The sequence below is a fragment of the Mus musculus genome, chromosome 1, assembly GCF_000001635.26.
Source record: "Mus musculus strain C57BL/6J chromosome 1, GRCm38.p6 C57BL/6J".
In the NCBI taxonomy this organism is placed as follows: domain Eukaryota; kingdom Metazoa; phylum Chordata; class Mammalia; order Rodentia; family Muridae; genus Mus; species Mus musculus.
Genome location: NC_000067.6, coordinates 81,343,481 through 81,367,919, shown reverse-complemented (window position 1 = coordinate 81,367,919; position 24,439 = coordinate 81,343,481). Strand labels below are relative to the sequence as shown.

The 24,439-nt window shown below is 37.6% G+C and overlaps 1 protein-coding gene across 2 annotated transcripts in view; it reads right to left on the bottom strand.

Moving 5' to 3' along the window:
* Positions 1-213: 213 nt before the first annotated feature.
* Nyap2 (neuronal tyrosine-phophorylated phosphoinositide 3-kinase adaptor 2) overlaps positions 214-24,439 on the bottom strand; it is a 291,185-nt gene continuing 266,959 nt past the window's right edge. The window contains exon 7 of one of the 2 annotated variants that reach the window (XM_006496488.4): positions 214-2,849. In XM_006496488.4, coding sequence (XP_006496551.1) covers positions 2,820-2,849 — 30 coding nt within the window. In that variant the 3' untranslated portion in view covers positions 214-2,819. The remainder of the gene's footprint in view (positions 2,850-24,439) is intronic. The other variant, XM_030254180.1, reaches the window with a different exon arrangement.

Below are 24,439 nucleotides of genomic sequence, written 5' to 3'. Positions count from 1 at the left end.
ATAGAGCTAAAATGACATGTATATGTCATTTTAGCTCTAATTCTCATTTCTAGGTTGATTATAGACAATATATAAATGCTACATAGATCAAAGACAGGCACAGATACATAGATATATACATCTCATATGTCATTTAAGTTCTGTTGAAACAAATAATGCACTATTTTTATTGCTATTAATATAACCACAATATTTTCTCAATGTCTTATCTAACCATTCCTGGCTGTCTTTCTTTATATTCTACCAAACAAAGGGTCTCCGGTTGATTCTAACTGTGTAAAGATCTCATTAATTGAGGCCACTCCCATCAAAGCCAGTATCTAAAACTACAATTAGATCATTGCCCATTTTTCTTCTTATTTCTAAGATCCAAACATCCTTTCCTCCTGTGGAACAGCAGCTTCGGGCAAGGAAAACACCTGATATTGGACCTAATTCTGGATCAAGGGGCACAGCAATACAGAAAGAGACTGAGGTGGAAAACTGATATGGAGCAGAGTCATTCTCTTTGGACCACTGGCACCTGCTTTTGGTTTGTCTACAATCAAATACTCAGAGCAAGATGTAGACACTGAAGTTGGAAGAAGTAGAACAGAGTGGGTTGGCATGCTGTGATGAGGTACATTGTCTGAACCTGAACAGAACATGATTAATCACTCTTCAAATTTTACCTTTAAGGTGATTTTATTGAGCAATGTGAAGCCCTTCCCTTTCATAATTACAGAGATATTTCTGGAATTGCATCAACAGATTTATATTACACCCAGCATATCCCAGGTGTTTCTCATCTAATAAATTTAAACACTGAGGCATTATTGGCAGACTCAGTGCCATACATGACTAACTCAACTAAAACATTAAAGGAGTTGGATCACAGTAGACTATGCCTCTGATAAGCCAGATCATGACACACACTTGGCTGAGATTAGTGGCACTAGTCAGATTTCATTGCATCTTAAACATAATTTCCTTAGAAATGTTGCAGGACCTGACTGGAAAAACTTTCAGTGTTCAAAATAATAAAGTTTATCTGCTACAAAGACATAATTAGGCCAAGGTATGTAGGAATCCATGCACCTTTCCAGGTGCATTCAGAGCCAAACTTGGATCTAATGGTTATTTTATCTTTTCATCAGAAGATTAAGATTATTTTACAAGTGTACCATGACTTTGAAGTCCAACGGTTGTTTCCCTTATGAGAAATTAAGAGGGAATCGAAATTAAATTGGTGAGAATATCACAAGTAAGCTTTTCTTGAAAGAATTCACAGATCAACCAAGATACACACACACAAACACACACACACATGCACACACATCCACACATGTACACATATATGTCTATATATGCATAATTTATACTTATAAGTTTGTTCCATATATGATAGATGAACTTTGATACTTTCATAGATATATCATAGCATAGCAAAGTTTGAATGGATTTATATTAGACGTTATACCAACCTACATTCTATGTGGTAAATAACACCTGTATAGTTCATCTATAGTTGTCTGTGCTGGAGGCAAGAACTCATATTTTAATGGAGGCCCCAGCAATAGAGTCTAGCCTGAACCACCTAAAAAAATATCCGAAGTTATATAACCATGACTTTCCAAACAAGGATAACACCAACAAACATGCCAAACTGGCCTACATAGAGAACTCCAGACCCCCAGAAAAGATGGGAGTGGCAAAGGTGGTCCTCCCCAGGGAAGAGCACAACAGTCGTTTGTTCAATGACCAACATCCCTGAGAATATACATGCAAATAACCTTATATGAACTGTATATGTTACATTTAAGAAACTAAGTGTGTGTATATACATATGGATACAATAATAATTAATGAAGAAAGAGGTCATGAATTTGAAGGATAATGAGGAGGAGCATTTGAGAGGTTTGGAAGAGAGCAAAGAAAATTATATTGTAGTTACATTATAATTCCAAATTAAAAAAAAAAAAAAAAGCTGGGCAATGGTGGCAGCAGGGCAGAGGCAGAGGCAGGTAGATTTCTGAGTTTGAGGCCAGCCTGGTCTACAGAGTGAGTTCCAAAACAGCCAGAGCTACACAGAGAAACCTTGTCTCAAAAACTTTTTAAGAAAAAATAGATTTTGAGCAGGGTGTTGCCATTCAGTCTCTGCTTCCCCACCTGTAGCATACAGTCCTGGGGCAGGGAGAAAAGGAAGCAATCCTACTCCAGCCAACCTTGGAATGAGATTTATAGGGTTTGGACAAGTCTTGACCCCACTCTTGCCCACAGGAAGTCTTCCCCACAGGAACAGGACTCTCATGCCCCATAGAGAGTGCCTATAGTAAACACAAATGCTGAAGAATTTCATTTACCACCTCCACTCTGTCTCTGATTAAGTTCCAATCTTGATCCTTGTGTCAGATGTCTAGTTTAACTCTACTTCTCCCCCAATTCCATCATTCACCTTGAAATACAGTTTTACAAGATCGTTGTGGATTGATCACATACATTTAAACAGTACTTTCTTTTTCTTGGAATGTCAAAGCTGTGTGTGATCCCAAAGCTCACTGCATCTGCATGCTCTGCAACCATCACTATGCACTTCCTAAAGCTCTTTCTAAAAATATTTTTCTCATATTCCTTCTAATGTACATCACAGGAAACCCAAAAAATGTTGTCATGGTTATATACAGAATTTACTTAATGAAAATAATAAGTAAATTGGCTATAGTCTGTAAATCTATGCTAATATCCTGAATATTTTAAAAATTTATCCTTTACTCAAAGGACGATTTTTGGCCATGTTGTAAATTATTGCATCATGTTTCTCCAGTTTCAGGATTGCTCTTTCAGTCCATTTTTCTCAGGTTGTCAAATACCTGTCAAGGATACAAAAGAAACAAGTTAGTGCCACTCTTCTGATTAAACACTGAGTTGTATGCAGCTTAGCAGTCTTCGTTCTGTTGTAGTGAGCTAATTCTGAGAACTAAGTACATACCTATGTCTATATCAGCCTATTTTACAGAGGGTGTTGATTTATATCTACTGTAGATGGAAACACCTGTGAAACAGTTTCCTTAATTGAATGATTTAATGTAGAAAGACCCACCCTATGACTGGATCTTTTGGAGTGGGAAGATGTACTTTTAGTCTGGAACACATCTTATGCTGACAGCCCATATAAGGACATAGAAGAAGGAAGCACTTGCTGCTTACATGGTTTCCCTCACTCTCACTGGTGAGTTTATTCCTTCACTGGTATTAGACCTACTTCATTGAGATTTTGGCATATATTAAGGACCAGTTCAGATACCCAGCTTTGGGAACAGAGCAACTACTCGATTCTTTGGCTCTCCATTGGAAACAGCCAATGTTGGAATAGTTGAACCATAACCTCTAAAACACTCTAAATCATATAGAAGTGTATATGTGTATATGATATATATATATATATATATATATATATATATATATATATATATATAGTCTATCATCCACCAGTTTTTTTCAGTAGAGAACCTAGACTAATAGAGAGACCTAACAGAAGAGAGTAATTCACTAGGGTAGGCACTTTCAGATATACTATCGCTGGACACCACAGGACTCAGTCTGCATGATTGGCCCCACATCCTGGAGACAAGCTTTTTGCAGTGCATCTACACTTACCCCACCATGACAAATTAATCCATGAACCTGAAACCATGAGCCAAATGGTCACAGCACCTGGAATAGTTACTACCAGTAGAAACTGGTACCAAGAAGTGGGGTTGTTGCTGTGAAAAGTTGTGGCTGGCTCAAAGACCCCTGAAAGTGGCCCCAGGAGGAATTTAAAAGAGTTCAGGACTTTAAGTCACAGAAGCCTTCTGGGATGTGAGCAGAGTTTAATGGGTGACCCTGGAGGGAATGGGGAAGACAAGAACAGTGCTAGAAATACGCACAGGAAAGACTGTGTTCATTAAGCTTCATTTGGGGAAAGGATTCTATTCAGAACTAGACTAAGGCCATTTGCATTTGAGGAACACTCTAGCACAGAGTCTGGCTGTGCTCTGCTTATGTTTTTGAAATTTAAATGTATCAGAGACTGAGTGCAGAAGTAAGGAACGGAGGCAACTAAAAAAAAATGTGGTGGCAGGACTGATACTCCTTTTAATCATGATTACGATAAGAATTCAGAACAAAAGCAGAGGAGAAAGATAAGGTGCAGTTCATCAAGGACGGAAGCACGTGTGCCTGTGAAGTGTGTCAGTGACTGCAGTCATCATCCACTGGCCTCAGATCCCCATCTTCTCTAACTTTTAGTGAGGATTCAATGCTAATGGTTCGCAAAGGACTGTCCAGGTTCTATAAAACAGCTTGGAGGCAAAGGGAGTGGCATGGGATAGGGAATTTGTGGAGGAGAGACAGGGAAATGGGACATTTGAAATGTAAACAAATAAAATAACCAACTAATAATAAAAATTTTAAATGCCTTGTATGTCAAATTCTACCCAATTTTCCATTTCAGCTTACTTTCTACAAGGATATTTTTCTCACATTATATGTTGCTTGATTTCTGGTTTTGTATAATTTAATCTTCAGTATAAACACATTACAGTGTGTTAGAACATCAAAAACACAGGTTATCAGTTACACCCTAACATCTAATTAATAATCCAATAAATGTTTGCTATTAAAAGAAATGCTACACAGGGCAGTGGTGGCGCACACCTTTAATCCCAGCATTTGGGAGGCAGAGGCAGGCAGATTTCTAAGTTCAAGGCCAGCCTGGTCTGCAGAGTGAGATCTAGGACAGCCAGGGCTACACAGAGAAACTCTGTCTCAAAAAGAAAAAAAAGAGAGAGAGAGAGAGAGAGAGAGAGAGAGAGAGAGAGAGAGAGAGAGAAAGAGAGAGAGAGAGAAAGAGAGAGAGAAAGAGAGACAGAGAGGGAGGGAGGGAGGGAGGGAGGGAGGGAGGGAGGAAGGAAGGAAGGAAGGAAGGAAGGAAGGAAGGAAGGAAGGAAGGAAGGAAGAAAGGAAGGAAGGAAGGAAGGAAGGAAGGAAGAAATGCTGCAAGTATATGTGTTTCTATGACTTCCCCATTTGTATAAAAAAGATATATCAATTTTTTTAAGTGTTAATGGAAGAATCCAATAGAAGAGAACATTTTCCTGGTATTGTAAAATCTTACCATGCTGCAGGTTTTCTAGAGCCAACCCTGGCAAGATGACACTTCCAGTGTTTTTCCAATGACTGCAATCACATGCCCTGTGTAAAAGCATCCTAAGGTGCCTGTGTTCTACTTGGTTACCTGCCAAACATAACCCAAAACAGAATCTCTGCCACACCTTCCTCCACTAGTTTCTAGAATGTGATTCATATCTTTTGATATTCTATAAATAAGTTGTAAATGAAAATTTGAGGGGTACATTGAGGGACCTTAAGGATGTTTGTTCTCAAGCGTCTACAGCCAGAGCTTCCATTCAGACAATCTATGAATTCAAATAGCCATTAATCTTTGTAGCAGAATTTTTATAGTTTTATAACTCTTGATATTAATACCAAAGATTAATGCTTGTTAATTTATATTGTGAGCTACCTTATCGTTGAATATCTATTTAGGTACTTATGCATTTTAAAATGAATAAGAATACATTATATTGTGTTCACTGAAGCATCCTTTGTTGAACATTGTTCTTTACAGGAATATGGCTCAATCTAACCCTATGAGTAACACTCAATTGTCTTGTTGTTGGGTGGAGATTTATGTGTGTGATATTGTGAATCTGTGATCAGAGCCTAATCCATATTCATGCACATTTTTATTATTTATTTTTATTTTATCTTGTATACAATGAACTGTGCTCACATTTCTTCCATTACTCTCAAAATAAATAGATGGATGATTTAATATATTGGAAATCAAGTGAAAATTTAAAAATAAAATATGTTGTTGTTGGTCTGACAACAGACAAAAATAAAGGTAGATATTAACTATGCTATGATTCTCAAATGACAGCTTTAAAGTTTTTCCCAAAAGATGTCAAAGTTTCGAGGTACAGGTGATCTCTAGGCCCCTAGTTTCTACTTTTCTGAGTCCGTGATAAGGAAACTGTGAACAAGCCAGGCATGCGTCCTGCTCCCACCAAGGCTCAGAGAATAAAATAAAGAGAATCACTGACGAGTGGAGTATAAGAAGATACGCAGGGAGGTATAGAGCATCTCTTCTTACACGCGTTCACGACCGGCCAGGAAGAACGCAGCAAACCGGAATCTTCTGCGGCAAAGCATTATTGCTTACATCTTCAGGAGCAAGAGTGCAAGAGGGTAAGAGCTCTATTGCTTACATCTTTAGGAGCCAGAGCGCAAGAGTAAGAGCAAAAGCAAGAGAGAGAATGGCGAAACCCGTCCCTTTTTAAGGAGAATTATTCTCCGCCTAGGACGTATTACTCCCTGATTGGCTGTAGCCCATCGGCCGAGTTGTCGTCACGGGGAAGGCAGAGCACATGGGGTGGAGAACTACCCTTGGCACATGCGCAGATTATTTGTTTACCACTTAGAACACAGGATGTCAGCGCCATCTTGCAACAGCGAATGTGAGGGCGGCTCCCTACAATCTCTTATAGCAGAAGAGAAGAACTAAGAGTTGGGATTCTCAGAAAAACACAATAAAAGTGCTCCTGCACTCATACCTGAAAGACATGAACAAATGAGGTTTGGCAAAAAGCAGCTGAAGAAAGTGAATAAGAATTCCAACACAACTGAGAAGAGAAGAATGACAGAATAGCAATAATGCTATTTCATTGACACAAACAGGAAATTATTACTTTTAAAATGGATTGCATCTTAAGCCAAAGAATATCATGATATTATTAAACTCTTTTAGTGATATTATTAAAACAAAACAAAACAAAACAAAACAAAAAAGCATAGGGTACATGTAGCTAGGAAAACTCAGTTGTTAATGAAACTTTCCATGAGAGCTTTGTGACTTCAGTTCAGTTCAATTCATAGAAAATATGTAAAGGTGGAAAAACAAGACCACCTCCACAAGATCATCCTCTCACTCCCACGTGTACACTGAGGCATGAGCGCCCTACCATATGCACGTTCTACACATACAATATTTTAAAATTGAGAATACCTTTAAAATAATTGAATGTCAAAACATTATTCTTTACAAACTTATAACATGTTAGGCTGAATTATCCATTGGTTATGTTTGGCTTTTAAAAATGTTGTGTTTTGATTATGTTTTAATTCTCCATCATAATCATCATTGTGGTATACTTTTTTAATGATCTATTATATTTTTCTGTATTGTGATATAATTACATCATGTCCCCCTTCCCTTTTCTCCCCCCTGAACCCTCTCATATAATGTCTTCCCTGCTCGTCTTCAAATCCATGTCTTAATTTTTCATTAATTATTATTGCATATATCATAATATATTAGTAACCTATATTATTATTTTATAACTAAAATACATATAACTGGACATTATTGAGTCAAATAGTAAAAGGTTCTGCCTTATCTTATATCTTGGTTTCTTTGCCTGTCTGGATGATAAAAGAGAATGACAAAAGCCAGTTATTCGGGGTCAGGTTCCAATCCACCATTGCAGGAACTCACAACAGCCCAGCCTGTGGAATTGTGTCCTCCTATATCAATAAGTAATCAAGATAATACTCCCATAGGCAAGCCCAGAGAACCATCTCTAAGGTGACTCTGTATTCTGTCAAGTTGACAACTAGCACTAACCAACACACTTGTATTCCGCATATACCAGAGAATGATTTACTACAAGGGGTTCATTCACATGTTGGGGGTCTTAGAAGCTTCATGGTATGCAGAAGTCAGGGTGGAGACCTAGGTGAATCAACTATATAGTTTCAGTTCAAACCCTCCCCCTAAACAAGATGAACTGACTTTGTTAGAATCCAAAGAGATGAAAGAAAGGAAAGAGAGTGGGGGTAGAGAAGACAACTAAGTTCAAAGGAAGCTGGAGTGAAGAAATCCTTATTCCCAACAGGTAATTGAACTTATCATTTTAAGTGTTATCTCCTTTTAGAAACAAGGAATTCATGTTAAATTTCTTAAGATCTCATGAATTTATTCACTCGTTGTGTATATTCTTTATAACTAATTTAGTTTCTCTTAAGCCTTATTTTTGTTTGTCTGGTTACAAAATTATACCTTGAGCCCTTAGGATTAAAATCTAAGGAATGGCATAGCAAATAAATATTAAGTTGGTCACAGTCTTTTGACTCAGGGCGATTAAATTTTATAGAGCCTTCTTATAAGTAAATGGGAGACATAAACTCTGTAATTGAAATCAGATGAACTCAGTTGATCACCTACAGTACAAGCTATTTATCTTCCAGCCAAACCATCTCATACCTTCTCATACATTCCTAATACCCTCCATATCCAGCTGAAATAAACATATGTACTACCCTAATCTTGACTGAATTTCCCCTTAAATGACTATATTTTAAGAGGGAAAGAAGAAATAAAGAAAACCTGGCGACGTTTTCATATTCACCAAGCTTTGGTCCAATTCTCCAAGCTGAGCAGGTTTGTTTCTTTGGTTTTTTGTTTGTTTGTTTGTTTGTTTGTTTTTTATTTATTTAACTGGATATTTTATTTATATACATTTCAAATGTTATCCCCTTTCCTGGTTTTCCCTTTGCAAACCCCTGTCCCATCCCTCCTTACCCTGCTTCTATGAGTGTGCTCCCCTACCCACCTATCTCACTGCCCTAGCATTCCTCTACACTGGGGCATCTAGCCTTCACAGTACAAAGGACCTCCTCTCTCATCTATGCCAGATAAGGCTCCTTCAGTTCCTTCAGTCCTTCCCCTAACTCCTCCATTGGGTTCCCTGTGCTCAGTCCAATGGTTGGCTGCAAGCATCAGCACCTGTATTGCTCAGGATCTGACAGAGCCTCTCAGGAGACAGATGTATCTGGCTCCTGTCAGCAAGCACTTCTTGGCATCTGCAATAGTGTCTGGTTTTGGTGTCTGTATGTGGGATGGAGCCCCAGGTGGAGCAGTCTCTGGATGACCCTGGGTTTTTAACCCAAGCATTTTATTGATTGTTTTCCTTAACTGTCTTTTATGCAGTAAGGAGTTCCCATAGTGTTTCTTCCTGTGTTCATCTGTTGTTGAATTCACCATCCACATTAATTGTGTGCCTGATTTAATCTGCTCAGAACACAGCCCACTCTGTTTTACAGTGATCCACCTGTGCAGCACCCATCTTCAGACATGGGGAGAATAAGGCTCTTTACACCTTCAGGAGACTCAGGTTTCTGTGTATCATTAACATGCTAAGAACAAATAAAGACTAAAGACTGACTTTTGAGGGTGAAAATCTGTCTTTAACAGAGTAATGGAACAAAAAGATTTTGCATAGTAAGTTATAAGAGATAATCAATGAGTATACATATTTGGCTTCAATTTTGTATTTAATATCACATTTTTAAGAATGCCTAGACATTTAAGTGTATTAAGGATATTATTATTTTTTGCTCTAGATTGAGAAAACTGAAGCACAACTGGCATTTTAATTTAATTAAGTGTGTTTAATAGGCATTTCTGATTCAGGATGATTAACACATTAATTCAGGCATCTATTTGTTTTCATGAATTAACCAATTTCACAAATACATATTTAGGAACCCCTCAGAGTCAATATACAGTCTAATCAGACCTCCAAATATTCATGAAATAATTAATTTTTAAAAATACCTCAACATATTGAATTTATAGATTATCCTGTTTTAGATTTATCAAGGTAAAAAATTATCTTTCAGAAATTAAGCAAAAAGATATTTAGGTTAATTTATTTAATTTTAGGTGTATGAGTGTTTTCTGTTTGTTTTGTTTTGTTTTGTTTTGTTTTGTTTTGTTTTGTTTTGTTTTGTTTTGTTTTGTCTGAATGCATGTATGTGTATCAAATGCATGCCTGAGGAGATTGCATCATCTGGAACTGGGGTTAAAAACAGTTATAAGCCACCATGTGGGTGCTGAGAACTGAACGCAGCTTTTCAGTAAGATCAGTTAATTATTCTTAACCTCTGAGCCATCTCTCCAGCACCCAAGCAAAGATATTTTTTACAGTTTTATATATTTTTTTAATTCATGCATTCTTTATTCTAGACATACTGAAATCTGACTATATTGCTTTAATTTCTACAAAGGAATGGATCTAAACTGTTTATCTGAATAGGATCAAAAGGTTTGCATGACTTGTTCACTCAGTGGTAGAAGGAAGCAGATAAGAATAAATGTGTTGCTTAGCTAAGGAAAACAACTTTCTCCTCAGACAATAGAGAATTGTTGAGGGTTTTTACGCAGAAGGGAGAATTTGGTTAGAAATACATTCTAGAGGAAGGGTGGAGGATAAAATAGAGATAAAGTAGCCTAGGATAAGAAGTTCCTAAAGGCATCCTTTAATTTTTATTTGTGTGTGTGTGTGTGTGTGTGTGTTTGTGTGTGTGTGAGATGCATGTATGCTTATCTATGTATAAGTGCATCTATGCATACCATTCACATGTGTAATCTTAGATGTTTGTCTCACTTTCTGCCTTGCATGTGTTCTTATTCACTACGTATGATCCATTAGCTCCTTTGGACTCTCCTCTTTGCCTCTACCATACCTGTTGGAGTATTGGGGTCATAGATGTGTGCTTCTGTGTGGCTTGTTTTAGGTTCTGCAGCTCCCAATGCAAGTCCTCAAACTTCAGTGCCACATTCTCCACACACTCATTTATGTCTCCAAACTGTCTATCCGATTTCTTTAGTGAGAACAATACAGTTTCTACTCTCAAGAAAGGCAGTGAGGTAGTTTAGCTTGATGTATTTCCTCAATCGTTGCTCTAAATAGTTGACAATCCATACTGTTGCCCTTAATGTTTTATTAGGCATTTCTGACATGTGCGTAAACCTCTAGTCCCTGTTGCATAAAATATATGCGGCATCTGTTGACCTTTCTGTATTCCCAACAGTGAAGGTTTCACTATTCCCACCTCGCTTTACACACATGCTTCACGTTTCTGTCACGTTCATTTTTCTCTTGGCAAAGAAATGAATCATCCTCACCTTTACATCGCCATGATATTCTTCTTGTCCTGTGCATCTTATATTATACTTCATGTGGCTGCTGTTGTATTTTAGGGTTTCCCATAGAAATCTCATAAAATCTTTTTAAGTTTCCCAATTCCCTAAACTTGAGCCAATTCTATCAATCCCCACCAACATTGTCAAAGAATTTAAGGTTTAGGAAACGTAGAAGATGTGTTTTATTTTATTAGAGACCAGCAGCAGTGCTTAATGATTTGAAAAACTTCTGAACCTTTTCTTCGTCTCAGCCAAGTGTATTTTAATTTTCAACGCAGGACAAAGCAGTAGCGCGGGAGCTCAAGAGATAATCTGTGGCCAAAGTAAATAGGAATGACACCAGGCCACACGAATATGTTCTCAAAGGCACTACCTGTAGCTAAGTGCATATGTCAGAAAAAGATGATGGAACTGAAGATTCTATTAGTTACTTTTGTGTAAAATACAATGACTATTTAAAAATGTGTAATATATATTGACATTTACCTATGTGCTGGTATTAATGAACTATGATTGCAACAATTATTTTAGACCAACAAAAATATTTTCACTAAAATATTATTTCTATTATGTGACAATTCCCAAATCCATATCTATCATAGTGATAACAGGAAGTAGTATTATTGGCTCACTATAGCATAGCTTATAAATCCTGTGCAGCTAATACACTCCCCTCTATTACTGTATCTCAGGAACCCCTGCCACCATCTCATCTTTGACAGTCAAAAGACTGTGTTGTCTGTAATCTACCTTCAAACACTTTGTGGGTAGGGGCATCTTTGTGTTTCTGTAATTCTAGTTGTGATAACGTAATACTGAGTTTACCTTAATAATGGACACAGTCCAGAAAGAAGTGCTTCTCTCTGCACATTGTAATCAGAAGCTTAAACTATGAGGAAGCCAGGGGAGAACATCAGTCAGTCCTACCTTCATCAACCTCCAAGCATATTAGCTTGGCAGGATGGATAGGGGAACGCTCTTTCTAAGGTGATGAGGACGATAGTCAGTGCATGAGCAATCCTGCCATAAAATCTCAGAGATGAGGATCTGCAGAGCACACACTGGTATCAGGACGACTTCCACCTTCAATCGGTGTCAGAAACCTGGCTTTCGTAGAGCTGTCATCTGACCTGTCACCCATCTGTGAACATCCATCTCCCTCTTCCCACTCTAGCGACATTGCAGGCAAGGAGGTCTTCAATATATCTAAAAGACTGAAAGTCCAGCCTCCCACAAGCCTCAGATCTGACAGCAGAACTATACGTTGGTTTCCTTGAGAACAGCTATTTGTAAGTATGAATTAAATGTACAGACTTTGGTTACACTTGACCTGCTAATAGCATAGGTATGCTCTCAGAGGTTTCAGCTGCCTACAGCTATATCTAGCTAGCCACTGATGCCTAGTAAAACAGCATAAGATGGAGATAGAGGGCACTTTATATTAAGTTGCCTGCACACGAATGTGCCTAAACATGTGCTGTGTCTCTGTGTACTGATTAACAAAAGGTAAAAGGATCAACATATTTTTTTTTTCTAAAATACTTCTGGCTTAAAAACTGAAAGGCGACAGAGACGAGATGAGAATGAAGGTTCTCAAGTGAAATATGTTTTGATTTAACAGAACTAACATTTCTTGTCCCAGTATAAAATATCATTAGTGACTACACATAAGCTGGGACATGCAAAATATAGTTAGCAAATACATGATCCAGATTACTTTTTTTTTAATAACAATCTTTTCCATCTGAAGAAGTGAAATTACTCAAAATAAATGTGGCATCTTTAAAAAATGTATTGGTGAATTTGATCATATTTTAACTAGTATATAGTGACATATGAAGTCTAAGTACCTTGCTCCTTCACTCAATACACAGAATTCCATGGTATCATCCTCAACAATTTGTTTTACCATTTAAAATAGTATCCGATAGCATAGATTCACATGCACATATACACATGTTTTCAAAGTAGCGATGGAAATTTAAAATGCTGTTGAATAAGATAAGAATGAAATTGTGAATAATAACGCACAATCTACCTTGATTTTTCTAAATCTCTCATTTTGTAAGGACACAAGGAGTTAGTTTTCAGTACTCTTGAGTGCACATATTCATGTGCACAAAATGTAAATGAAGAGGCACGAATCTTAGGGTGGAATATCTAAGAGCTGTCTACACACACAAGTCCATCTTTGGAGTTACAATAAAAGGGTCCAGACTACTATATGTACCTGTATCCAAGATGGAACACAAAGAACCCCCCACCCCAATAACCTGAGGAGAGCTATATGCAAATGGCAACAAACCCCCTTGTGTTTTAATCCACTAACATTTTGGGGGATCTTATTTTACTATGACACACATTGATCATTTTTTAATTCCTACAAATGTTGATATATAATTTTAATCCAACCATTTGCATAAATCACACCCAACTGTTCACACATGCCAAATAGTGGCAGCAAAGTGACTTACACATGTGTGTAGTGACAGTTTTTATGGGTAACTCCAGAACTGTCTTCTGAAAGATTTTATCAATGTGGTTTATTTGAAATAATCATGGAAATGGATATTAACCCTGTCGGATCATTATTTGATATGCCTATCAGTCATTTTAACTTTTAATGTATCTGATGAGCTATCATATCTGCATGTGGCATTTAATTTTGTAATTTTTTATTGTTAACTTACTTTGTGTGTTTCTGTTTGTGTTTAATATGAATTTCCTGATGATACATTCTCTGTGTATGTTTTAATTTTTGAATTTTCATACTGGTTTCATTTTTATGTGTATGAATGTTTGTCTGCTTATATATCTGTTCAGTATGTCCAAGTCTGGTCCCTGTGGTGGCCAGAAAGGAATGTTGGAACGCCTACTACTAGACTCATACATATTTTTGAGCATCTATATAGGACCTGGGAATCAAACTCAGATCCTTTAGAAAAAAATAGGCAAGCACTCTTAACCACAGAGCTACCTTTGATTTCATTTTTGAGACAGGGTCTTATGCAATCTAGACTAACCTCATTTTTTTAAGTAGATGAGGCAGACCTCAGACTTCCTGATATTGATCTAATCTTCCATCCTCCACCTACTGAGTACTGGGATTACAAGCAAACACCAGCATATCTGGCTTGATTTTTTTGTTTGTTTGTTCGTTTTGGTTTTTTGATTGTTTATTGCTTTTTGTCTTTACATGTTTGGTTTTTTTGAGGTCTTCGCATGCTTATGATACAAGCAATTTCTCTATCCCTGTCCTTGCTGTCTGCAGCATCACTGGCTTTTATTTCTTTTCTTAGTAAAACCTATCCGACTTCTAGACAATGGAATTGGGAGCTTGGGTGTATTTAAGAGCTCTTTTCCACTCAGCAAACATAAAATGAGGCACAGTCTATCATCAGGTAACTTGTCTATAAAATTCTGTAACATAGTTGGGGTTTTCTTTATGTGTTTTTTTTTAATGCTAGTTTTTTCCTGTGGTCATTTATAGATATATTTTACTTCTATTCCATGTTTTCTATTCCACACTCTTGCTCCTTCTCTTTCTTTCACCGTGGTCTGATCTTTTTGATGAGGCTTCAGTGGCACATTAGGAAACCTGTCAGGCAAGTTGTCCATATTGGTCATTTCAATTCCATTTCACCAACTGCCACACATCCATAAAAGAATCCAGAGTCAGCCAGTTTAATATGGATCTTTGTTGCTTATTAAAACCTTAGATTACTGTGTACTGTAGATACAAGATGCCTCTGGGGCTCCTTCCATAGAGACAATTGGCCAATAACAGGAAAGGCAGAGTGGGGACCTCCAGGCCTCCACCCTAAGGAGCTGCTTCCATACCTGCTTCTGAGTAAAGAAAGACATTATCAATCCACCACACTCCTTGACCCACATCATTGTAAATCTTTGTCCTAGATTTGTTTTCACCCCTTTGCTTCATATCTGTCTATCCTTAAGAAGATCTGATGCTGGTCATATGGTTTAGTGTGTAAAGATTCTTACACATCAAGCATCCCCAACTATGATACCTAGAACAAATATGTGGACCATTTCTTCAAGTTTTCCTTGAGCCTCCACATGCATGCTGTGACACTTCCCATTCCAATGATAGATAGATAGATAGATAGATAGATAGATAGATAGACAGATAGATAGACAGATAGACAGATAGATATAGTAAATTTTAAGTAGATCTAATTTTGAAAACTTGCTATCTATAGTTCTGCCTGTGTGTGTACTTTGGGGAAATCTGAACCCATAATGACTTAGAAAGGATGTATATGTTTAAATTATTGTCTTCATTTTTTTTTGAATGGCAGTTTATTGATGTTCATGTAAGAAGTTACAGGAAGTGAATCTGTAATCAGTTTGCTGATACTAGAAACCTTCACCATCCTCAATGACACCATATCAAAGACTAGAGAAAGAGCTCAAGGAAATGTCAAGTTTGGTACCTTGGCGACTGGAACAGGAAGACACCAGGATTTGGGAAGAGAATGGAGTGATGACAGAGGTGAGCCTGAGTTCAGATCTGCTGCTCAGTGGCAGCCCACCTCACCATGTGTACAAGCAAGCCCATCTGGCTATGTTTCCATATTTTCTATATGCTATGTTGTTACTCTTTCCACATGAATATACAATATTTTGTTTGCAACCATCCTTCCCTAGAAATATTAAAGTTTTAATCTGGTCAGAAAATATTTAATATATTGGATATATGTTAAAAATTATCTTAGCCTTAATAATATATAATAATAATAATAATAATAATAATAATAATGAGATGATAATATATTTTAAAGCCAAATATCTGCCATTATGTATGTCATGCCTCAAACCATAGCACATCAGAAGGCTTGCTCAATGCAAACATGAAGGGTCCCTGAGCAAAGATTTTTTGATTTTTGTCCCAGACTGGAATTGACATGTCACTCCTCCTTCCCCAAAGTAGAGTGAAAGAGGAGAAGATCTCTCGATCTCTGTCTCTGTCTCTGTCTCTGTCTCTATCTCTGTCTCTGTCTCTGTCTCTGTCTCTCTCTCTCTCTCTCTCTCTCTCTCTCTCTCGTTGTTCATATAGAGACCAACATAACAGACAGGAATTCATTTCATACTTTACATTAATGGCATTATATTAATTAGTAATTTATAAAATGAAGATATGCTTCCAAAAAATCTACATTGTCCTGTATACATTCTTTAAAATTTTTATTGATTATTTGGTATTTACATTTCAAATGTTATCGCCCATCCTGATTTCTCTTTGAGAACCCCGCATCCCACTTCCACTCCCTGTGCCTCCACTAGGGTGCTCCCCCACCCACAAGCCCACTACCGCCCCACCTCCCTAGCATTCCCCTATGCTGGGCCATCAAACCTTCACAGGACCAAGGGCCTCCCCTCTTTTTGATGCCAGACAAGGCCATCCTTTGCTACATTTGTGGCTGGAGCCATATGATCAAAATGTAGAAAATCCAACATTTTCTGAAAATATTACTTACAGAAAGCAAAGATGATAATTATATTAAACCTATATTCAGAAATCAAGTATTCCAGACTAGAATACAAAAATGAATTTAATATGGTCCTAGAAAAAATCCAATATATCCTGTGCTATTATACAAAAATAAAGGAGACTTGCTTTTTAAAATAAAAAGGAGTTTTATTATATTTAAAAAAATCTTGGGTGTTTTGTTCCCAATTCTAAGGAGGGGCATAGTGTCCATGGCCTAGTCGGCCATCACTGGAAAGAGAGGCCCATTGGACATGCAAACTTTATATGCCCCAGTACAGGGGAACGCCAGGGCCAAAAAGGGGGAGTGGGTGGGTAGTGGAGTGGGGGTGGGTGGGTATGGGGGACTTTTGGTATAGCATTGGAAATGTAAATGAGCTAAATACCTAATAAAAAATGGGAAAAAAAAGAAAAAAAATCTTAAGGTCCCTGCTATGGTTTGAAAGTCCTTCCTAGCACTCATGTTGCTAGTTTGAGTTCGCCTACAAAGCCTTGGCTGTGCAAGTTCAGGGGGACATGTATTCCTACATTGTGCATCTGTGCACTGAGAATGTGGGCTGTAGAGTCAAGTAAGATGATTATCTGTCCTTGAGGTATACTGTTGCTTTTCTATTGAGTTTGGGGCTTGGCACCACTTTTTGTTGCCAAATGCCCATTGATTGCATTGCTTTGAGGACCAGCATGCCTGGTCCATGCTATGCCTGTCCAACATGGTGTTTTGTGAGCAGGAACTAGTTTTTATTTCAAACAGTGTTAGGTAATTTGCTTGTTTTCATCCTTTGCATATTTAGGAAAATATTCATGAAAACCATTATCATTTCATATGTGTTAAGAACTGAGGTTTATATGAACTGAGGAAAGAAGGCTTTAAAGAAAAATTATATACAGAATTATGAATTGTATGAATGACATGAAAATACTCCATTTTAAAATGGACATGTATTCAACCAACATAGTCGGATCCAAATGATCTCATAGCCATTCCAACACCACCGAAGAAGAGAAGCTGCTTAGAAGCCAAATCAGAGGCAACAAAGGCTATTGCATGCACACACGGACACACATACAAATGTGCACATGCACATACATGCACACACAGAGAGAGCAGGGGGGGAAGGGAGGGGAAGGCGGAGAGGGAGGGGGAGAGAGAAAGGGAAAGAAAGGGAGAGAGAGCTTTGAAACAACTGTCTCTCCTGTACTTAGTTTCATATGGGTGCAGCATGAGATAGAGCTTCAATAGCGGTGTAGTATGCTCAACTCTGATGAATAATTAATCTAAATGTAAGTCATTAGAAATTTGTTTCCTCCTTTTTAGTTGACTGCTTTGTCTCATTTTTCTCCATATTAATTTTCAGGAAATATTGAGCTATGAATTTTTCTGTTCAGGTATATTGACCAGTAGTGAGGGTCAGAAATGTTCTATTCAGTAGATCCAAACACTTATTTAAAATGAAATTATTTTATTATTTTATTTGTATGACTATCTTTTTTTCTCTGTGTATGCCTGTGTACCATATGCATGCCTAGTGCCCACAGAGGCCATAAGAGGTACTGAATCCCTGAACCTGGGGTTGCATAGTCTTATAACCTGTCCCGTGGGCATTAGAAACTGAATCAGGATCTTCTGGAAGAGTGGCCAGTACTCTTACCTGCTAACCTATCTCTCCAGCCCACAACCATGCACCCTTAAACTGTATATGTATACTTTTCATTTTTGGAGACAACAGTTATAATGTAAGAACATTTTCATAGAATTTATATAATGCAGACCATGTCTCCATTTGTGACATCATCTTTACACTATGTACACAGCTACAATTCCTCAGTGCATTGAGTCCCTTATATTTCAGACTCTTTACAGACCATATAATCATCTGAGAAATTTCCCATGTCTTTGAATAGTCGTTAAGTCACTTTGAGACTTCATTTCACCTGTTTACATTTAATGAACAATATATTTTTAAAGCAGAAAAAAACTTCTATGAAAAATTTCAAAGAATATCAAGGCTATTTTTTGCTTTCATTTTTGGCATACTACCTTGCTTCTTAGAGCCGATTGTCCTCATTTTATGTTGATCTTTAACATGCTACTCCAATGTTTTATTTTGTGAAAACAAAATAATTTGAAAGACAGCCACACATTTAATTAAAAATAAGGAAATGTTCTTTGGAAGAGTTTGGATTGCTATCTCTGAGGGAAATGGCAATTGCCTTAAAATTGTATGATCTGAGTCTTACTCTGATTTCATAATTTTCCTGCATGCTTCCATTTACTCGTTATCATCATGCACAGTCCTATGTTGCAGAGAACCATAGGCCCTCTCATAGACCACTGGTGTGAGTCCTGTTTAGTATGCTGTCTGTCACAGTTATATGCCTCAGTACAGGGGAACGCCAGCGCCAAGAAGTGGGAGTGGGTGGGTAGGGGAGTGGGTGGGGGAGAGCATGGGGGACTTTTGGGATAGCATTGGAAATGTAAATGAGGAAAATACCTAATAAAAATATTAAAAAAAAAAGAAAAAAGAAATTATGGAACCCTCTTTTGTCTGCCACACCCATTCAAATTCTGAGATGTTTAGAGAATACTGATGAAATCTGTGTCTTGGAGACACCTATAGGTGAAAAACAGATTTGAACTAGGCATAATCGCCCATGTCCATAATCCCAGCATTTAGAGGTTTACAGCAGGAAGATTACAGTAAGTATAAATCAATGTTGACTACTCTTCCCCATGCCCCAAAGGAAAATATCCCTGTCTCCACACACACACACATAGACACACACACACACACACACACACACACACACAGACACACACAGACACAAAGACACACACACAGACACACACACACACAGACACACACACACAGACACACACACACACACACACAAATGATACTGGGTTACTTGGTTTCTATAATAAAGCAGGGCACTATCTGACTTGTATAATGAAAAGAGTACCACAGGCCATGAGAATTAAAGAGTAATTTATAGTAACTCAAACAAATGAAGAAATGTCATAAGAAAAAAAAATCTATAGAGTTCTCAGGCAGGGAGATCATTTAGAAATTTATAGTTAGCTGTGTCTAAGGATTTCTAGATTGTTCCTAATGATCTGTATCCTACTCTCCAGACTCTTTTTATCATAAGGGGAAATGTAGGTGCTTACCAAGGACGCCAAAGAACACCTTTCTGTGATCTCTGCCAAATCCCAGAGATGAGGACAGTTGGCAAAGGAAACTTCTTGTGGAAGAGATAATTAATTCTCATAGCTATTTGAACACTGGCTAATTCTGCCACATCTGTGTTTTGTTTATCACACTTTATGATTCTTAAGATTTGAATAATGTAGATTGATGTGGTAATATGAATTTCTACCTCCACATGAATCATATTTTGTAAACTCTAGGGGGAGAAGAGTAGCTGTTTCTTGCTAAGGTTCTTACACCCATCATTGTCACCTTACATGAGTTATAATTATAATTAGTCATTAAGAGAATGCATTTTGTAGACTAATAATCATTCCTAATTGGCTTAATCTTATATTTCTCTATTTTTCATTTGATGAGTATCTTACAAATTTCTAATATATCTTTCTTTGTTGAATTGTATGCATCAATCAAGCTATTCTGATTAATTTTGATAACTTTGTAGGGATTCAATAAATATATAGAGGTAAACAAAAATTCTTGATGATATGCAGATACATACACTACTATCTGAGCTATAAATCACAAAGTATCATAAAGATCTCACATAGAGTTTGCTTTATATAATGAAGGGAGGGATAGACACTATAACCTCAGCAATATGTGATTCAGTTGGAATGTAAATTTTATAAGCTCACTAATTTTGTTTAGTTTAGTACATAGGTGAATTTTGATGAGCAGCATCAAGGTCAATAGGAAGTTGGTAGGATACTTTAGTGCAAAGTAATTGGCTTAGGACTTTTGATAATGTAACATTGAAAACAGACAATCCCATCTTTCATTTCTGGAGCTTATCATACAGTGTGTAAGACAAACTCCTGAAGAAGAAGAAACCATTATAAGACTTATTACATCCAGGAGGAGTTTCAGTAATGATACTGGGGAAAGGAATAGCAGCTATTGAAAACTGCACATCAACTCTAATTGTGGCAACTTGGCAAAATTCTAATACTGTTATTAGTTTTAAGATTATTGATACTAATTGGTAAGTAATATTTACAATAGTTTTAAATGTAAATGTGTTCTCATGAACCACAGGTAATCTCAAATGGCCTATCACAAGAACTTAATTTCATAATAGTCTTTTTTTTCAATAGTACTCTCTGCTATGAAATTTTGTGAGTAATTCAGATGGAGAGAAATATGAAAGGATGGTTATTCAACTTAGCTCTGTGACTGAAGTATTATTTTCTAGGAGAAATCATATAATTTACTATATATGGTATAGAGTGATTCTATGATTGGCTTTCACAATAGCACCTATATATTGTAGTCCCCTGGGAAACTGTGGTAGTAGAAACAAAAATAGAGAAGAAAGAAGAAAATTTTTCTGGTCCTGACTCCAAGCCCATGATAAATTCAGAGTATCTGATGGTGGGACTCAAAAACGAGTCTGGAAAAGCAAATCTGCCAAAGTGGATGTTCTGTGTTTTCTCATGTGAAAACATTATCATAGTTTGGTGAAACATGTTCATGTTCCTCGATCTAAGGATAACTGGTGACAGAGCTAAGATTTGAATCTCTAAAACCCTCCAGCATCTAGCTGCATTACCTGAGCTGCTCTCTGGATACCGTGTCTTTGCAATAGATATTGGACACCGGGGTCTTCCTAAACATAAGGAGAGAAGCCAGATGCCTGGTTGTGGCTGCTCAAAGCAGCCTGTTTTTGTCTGTGGACCAAAGCATCAACATGCTCTAGAATCCAGGGAGAGGTGACAAACCTCAGACTTTGTAATTTCAATCCCCCTGTTGAGAAAATCTCAATGTAATGAGAATGTACAATAAAGTCAGAGAATCTCCATTCTTATTCTCAAACATGTTAGAATCACGCATGGGATTTTATTTTTAAGTCATCTATGTACTTACCTCAGGATACCTCCTTTAAAATCTTTTCTCTTCAGTTTTATAAATTCTTTGAAATCTTCTACAGTATACTTTGCTCATATTTCTACCCCCAATTATTTCCAGATCCAGTTTCTTTTCTTTGCTCACCCAACTCTGTACCTTCCTTTATTTGCCCCAGCAAGCCTTATTTGTGGCACCTGTATACTCTTGGATGTGTGATCTTCCACCGGATACTTGTTGACCTACCAGGGGCAACACTTTTAAAGAAACCTGCCTTTCCCTCTCCTAGTAATGATTCCTCCATTGGGGTTTTGTGCTTCACTCTCCTCTCTTTGCAGGGACTTTGTATGGCTTACGCTTGCATAGGCCTCGCTCGTACCATCACTACGGTGAGTTCACATGTTCAACTACCCTCCTTTGTATTGAAAAGACTGTTTCTCTGTAGTCTCCCGCTGCCTAATCTTACTGTCATGATATGACTACTTTCTCTTCCTCAGTGATCCCTGATACCTTGAGGGAGGACTTATAATGACTTATAGGGGCTGCATCTATACCTGAGGATTCTGCATTCTCTTATTCTCAGAACCTGGCCATGGTGCATTCTTGAGAATGAGTGTTTTCTTGTTTTAGTCAACTTGACACAAGCTAGAGTTATCAGCTAAGAGAGAAACACAATGCAGAAAACACCTCTATAAAATCTATAAGAGCCTATAGTGTCATATAGAGTAGTCTCTTTATTAGTGATTGATGTGGGAAGGCTCAACCACTGTAGATGGTTCCATCCCTTTGCAGGTGGTCTTAGGTTATATACAAAAGCAGGTTAAGCATGCCAAGAGGAGCACACTGGTTGGTAGTTTTCTTCTATTACTTCCACTTCAGTTCCTGCATCTATATTCATGCTCTGAGTTCTTTATTCTGACATCCTTCAGTGACTGAGTGTGGGCTGAGATTTGTAAGCTTTTGGTTATGGTCTTTATAACAGAAATAGAAACCTTAACTAAGACAGAAATTATTACCAGAACTAGGATATTACTGTGACAGACCTAGTCATTTGAGTGCATGAATTAAGACAGGACTTTGCTTATGCAATGGTGTGCTTATAGACAGGAGCCTAGCATGGTTGTCATCTGAGAGGCTCATCAAGCCTGAGACAGATGCAGATACCTACCAATGGACTGAAGTCAGGGACCCCTTGGTTGAATTAGGGGAAAAGTGGAAGAAGCTGAGGAGGAGGGCAACCCATAGGATGACCAGCAGTCTCATGTAATCCTGACCCCTGAGATCTCTCAGACACTGAACCACCAACCAGGCAGCGTACATGAGATGATCTGACCCTCTCCACCCCTCAACTCACATATATAGCAGAGGACTGCCTGGTCTGGCCTCAGTGGGAGAAGATGTGCTTAACTAGAGACTTGAGGCCCCAGGGGGTGGGGAGGCCTGGGGTAGGGGCTTCCTCTTGGAGACAGGGGGTGGAGGAATGGGATGAAGAACTCTGGGAGGGCAAATTGGGAGGGAAGCAATGGCTGGACTGTAAAAAATTAAAAGTAACTTAAAAAGAAAAGGAAATAAAAAGACAGGACTTTGCCACTAAACTCTAGAAAAGCCATTGAGTGTTGAGAGCTTAATGATCTATTATTGTAGAAACATAGAAGAAAATGCTTATAGAAGTCACAACAATGGAAGACTGGCTTCTGAGGTTTGAAAAGAAAATTTGAAGTCCCTTAAAGAATCTATTGGGCACATTAAATATGTAGAAATAATGATCTGTGATTCTGGTTATCTGGGGCTGAAGAATCGGCTCTGATTAATAAGAGACCAAACTACTGAAGTAAAATTTCTGCTATGCTGGAAAAATTGATACTGGTCAATTAGGTCTGAAGAAACAGTTGTGATTAAAAGGCCCTTGGTTCTGTGACAGTTCTATGTTCCAGTATAGGGGAATGCCAGGGCAAGGAAGTGGGAGTGGGTGGGTTGGTGAGCAGAGGGAGGAGGAGGGGATGGGGGTTTGAAGAGGGGAAATCAGGAAAGGGGATAACATTTGAAATGTAAATAAAGAAAATATCTAATTAAAAATATTTTTTTAAAAAAAGTAACCAGAGTCATTGAAGAAAATATTATAGGAAGTGTTTTCTTGAGGTCAGCACACAGAAGGTATTATCCAGAGGATAAAGGCTGTACCTTGTCCTTACTATCACTGAACTTGGCAATATGTTAGAATCACCCAGTGGTCTTAGATTTGAAGGCATGAAATGATCATGGAGAACAACTGACACTAGACACTGGGAAAAGCCAGGACACCAGCAAAAACACCAACATTTGTGAGATGACAGCACCTTGGGATGAACAAGGAGGAGAGTAACTGGTGTAGAGTAAGTCTTTGTAATCAAGGATTGTGGGTGGGTCCCAGAAATATGACAATGAGTTTACATTGTTGGAGTTTGATTTGCTTTGATTTGATTGCAACTGTGCTTCTTCCATTGAGTAAGAAATAATCAACTTGTCCTTTGTCTTTTGATTTTACAGACGCCCACAGTTGAGAGACTTTGGATATTTTAGCGAGATTTTAAGTGTTTCAAAGAGACTGAATTTTTAAAGACTGTGGGTTTTTTTTAAGTTTGGAATATGCTTTATATTGATATTTTGTTATTAATATGAAATCCTGGAGATGAACAAGAAATTAAAAGTTATTATTAGATAGAAGTGTGTGAATGTGTGTGTGTGTGTGTGTGTGTGTATGCAAAGTTGACAAAACATTGTCCAGTTTTATCAACTTGAAATAAAGGAGAATTATCTGAAAAGAAG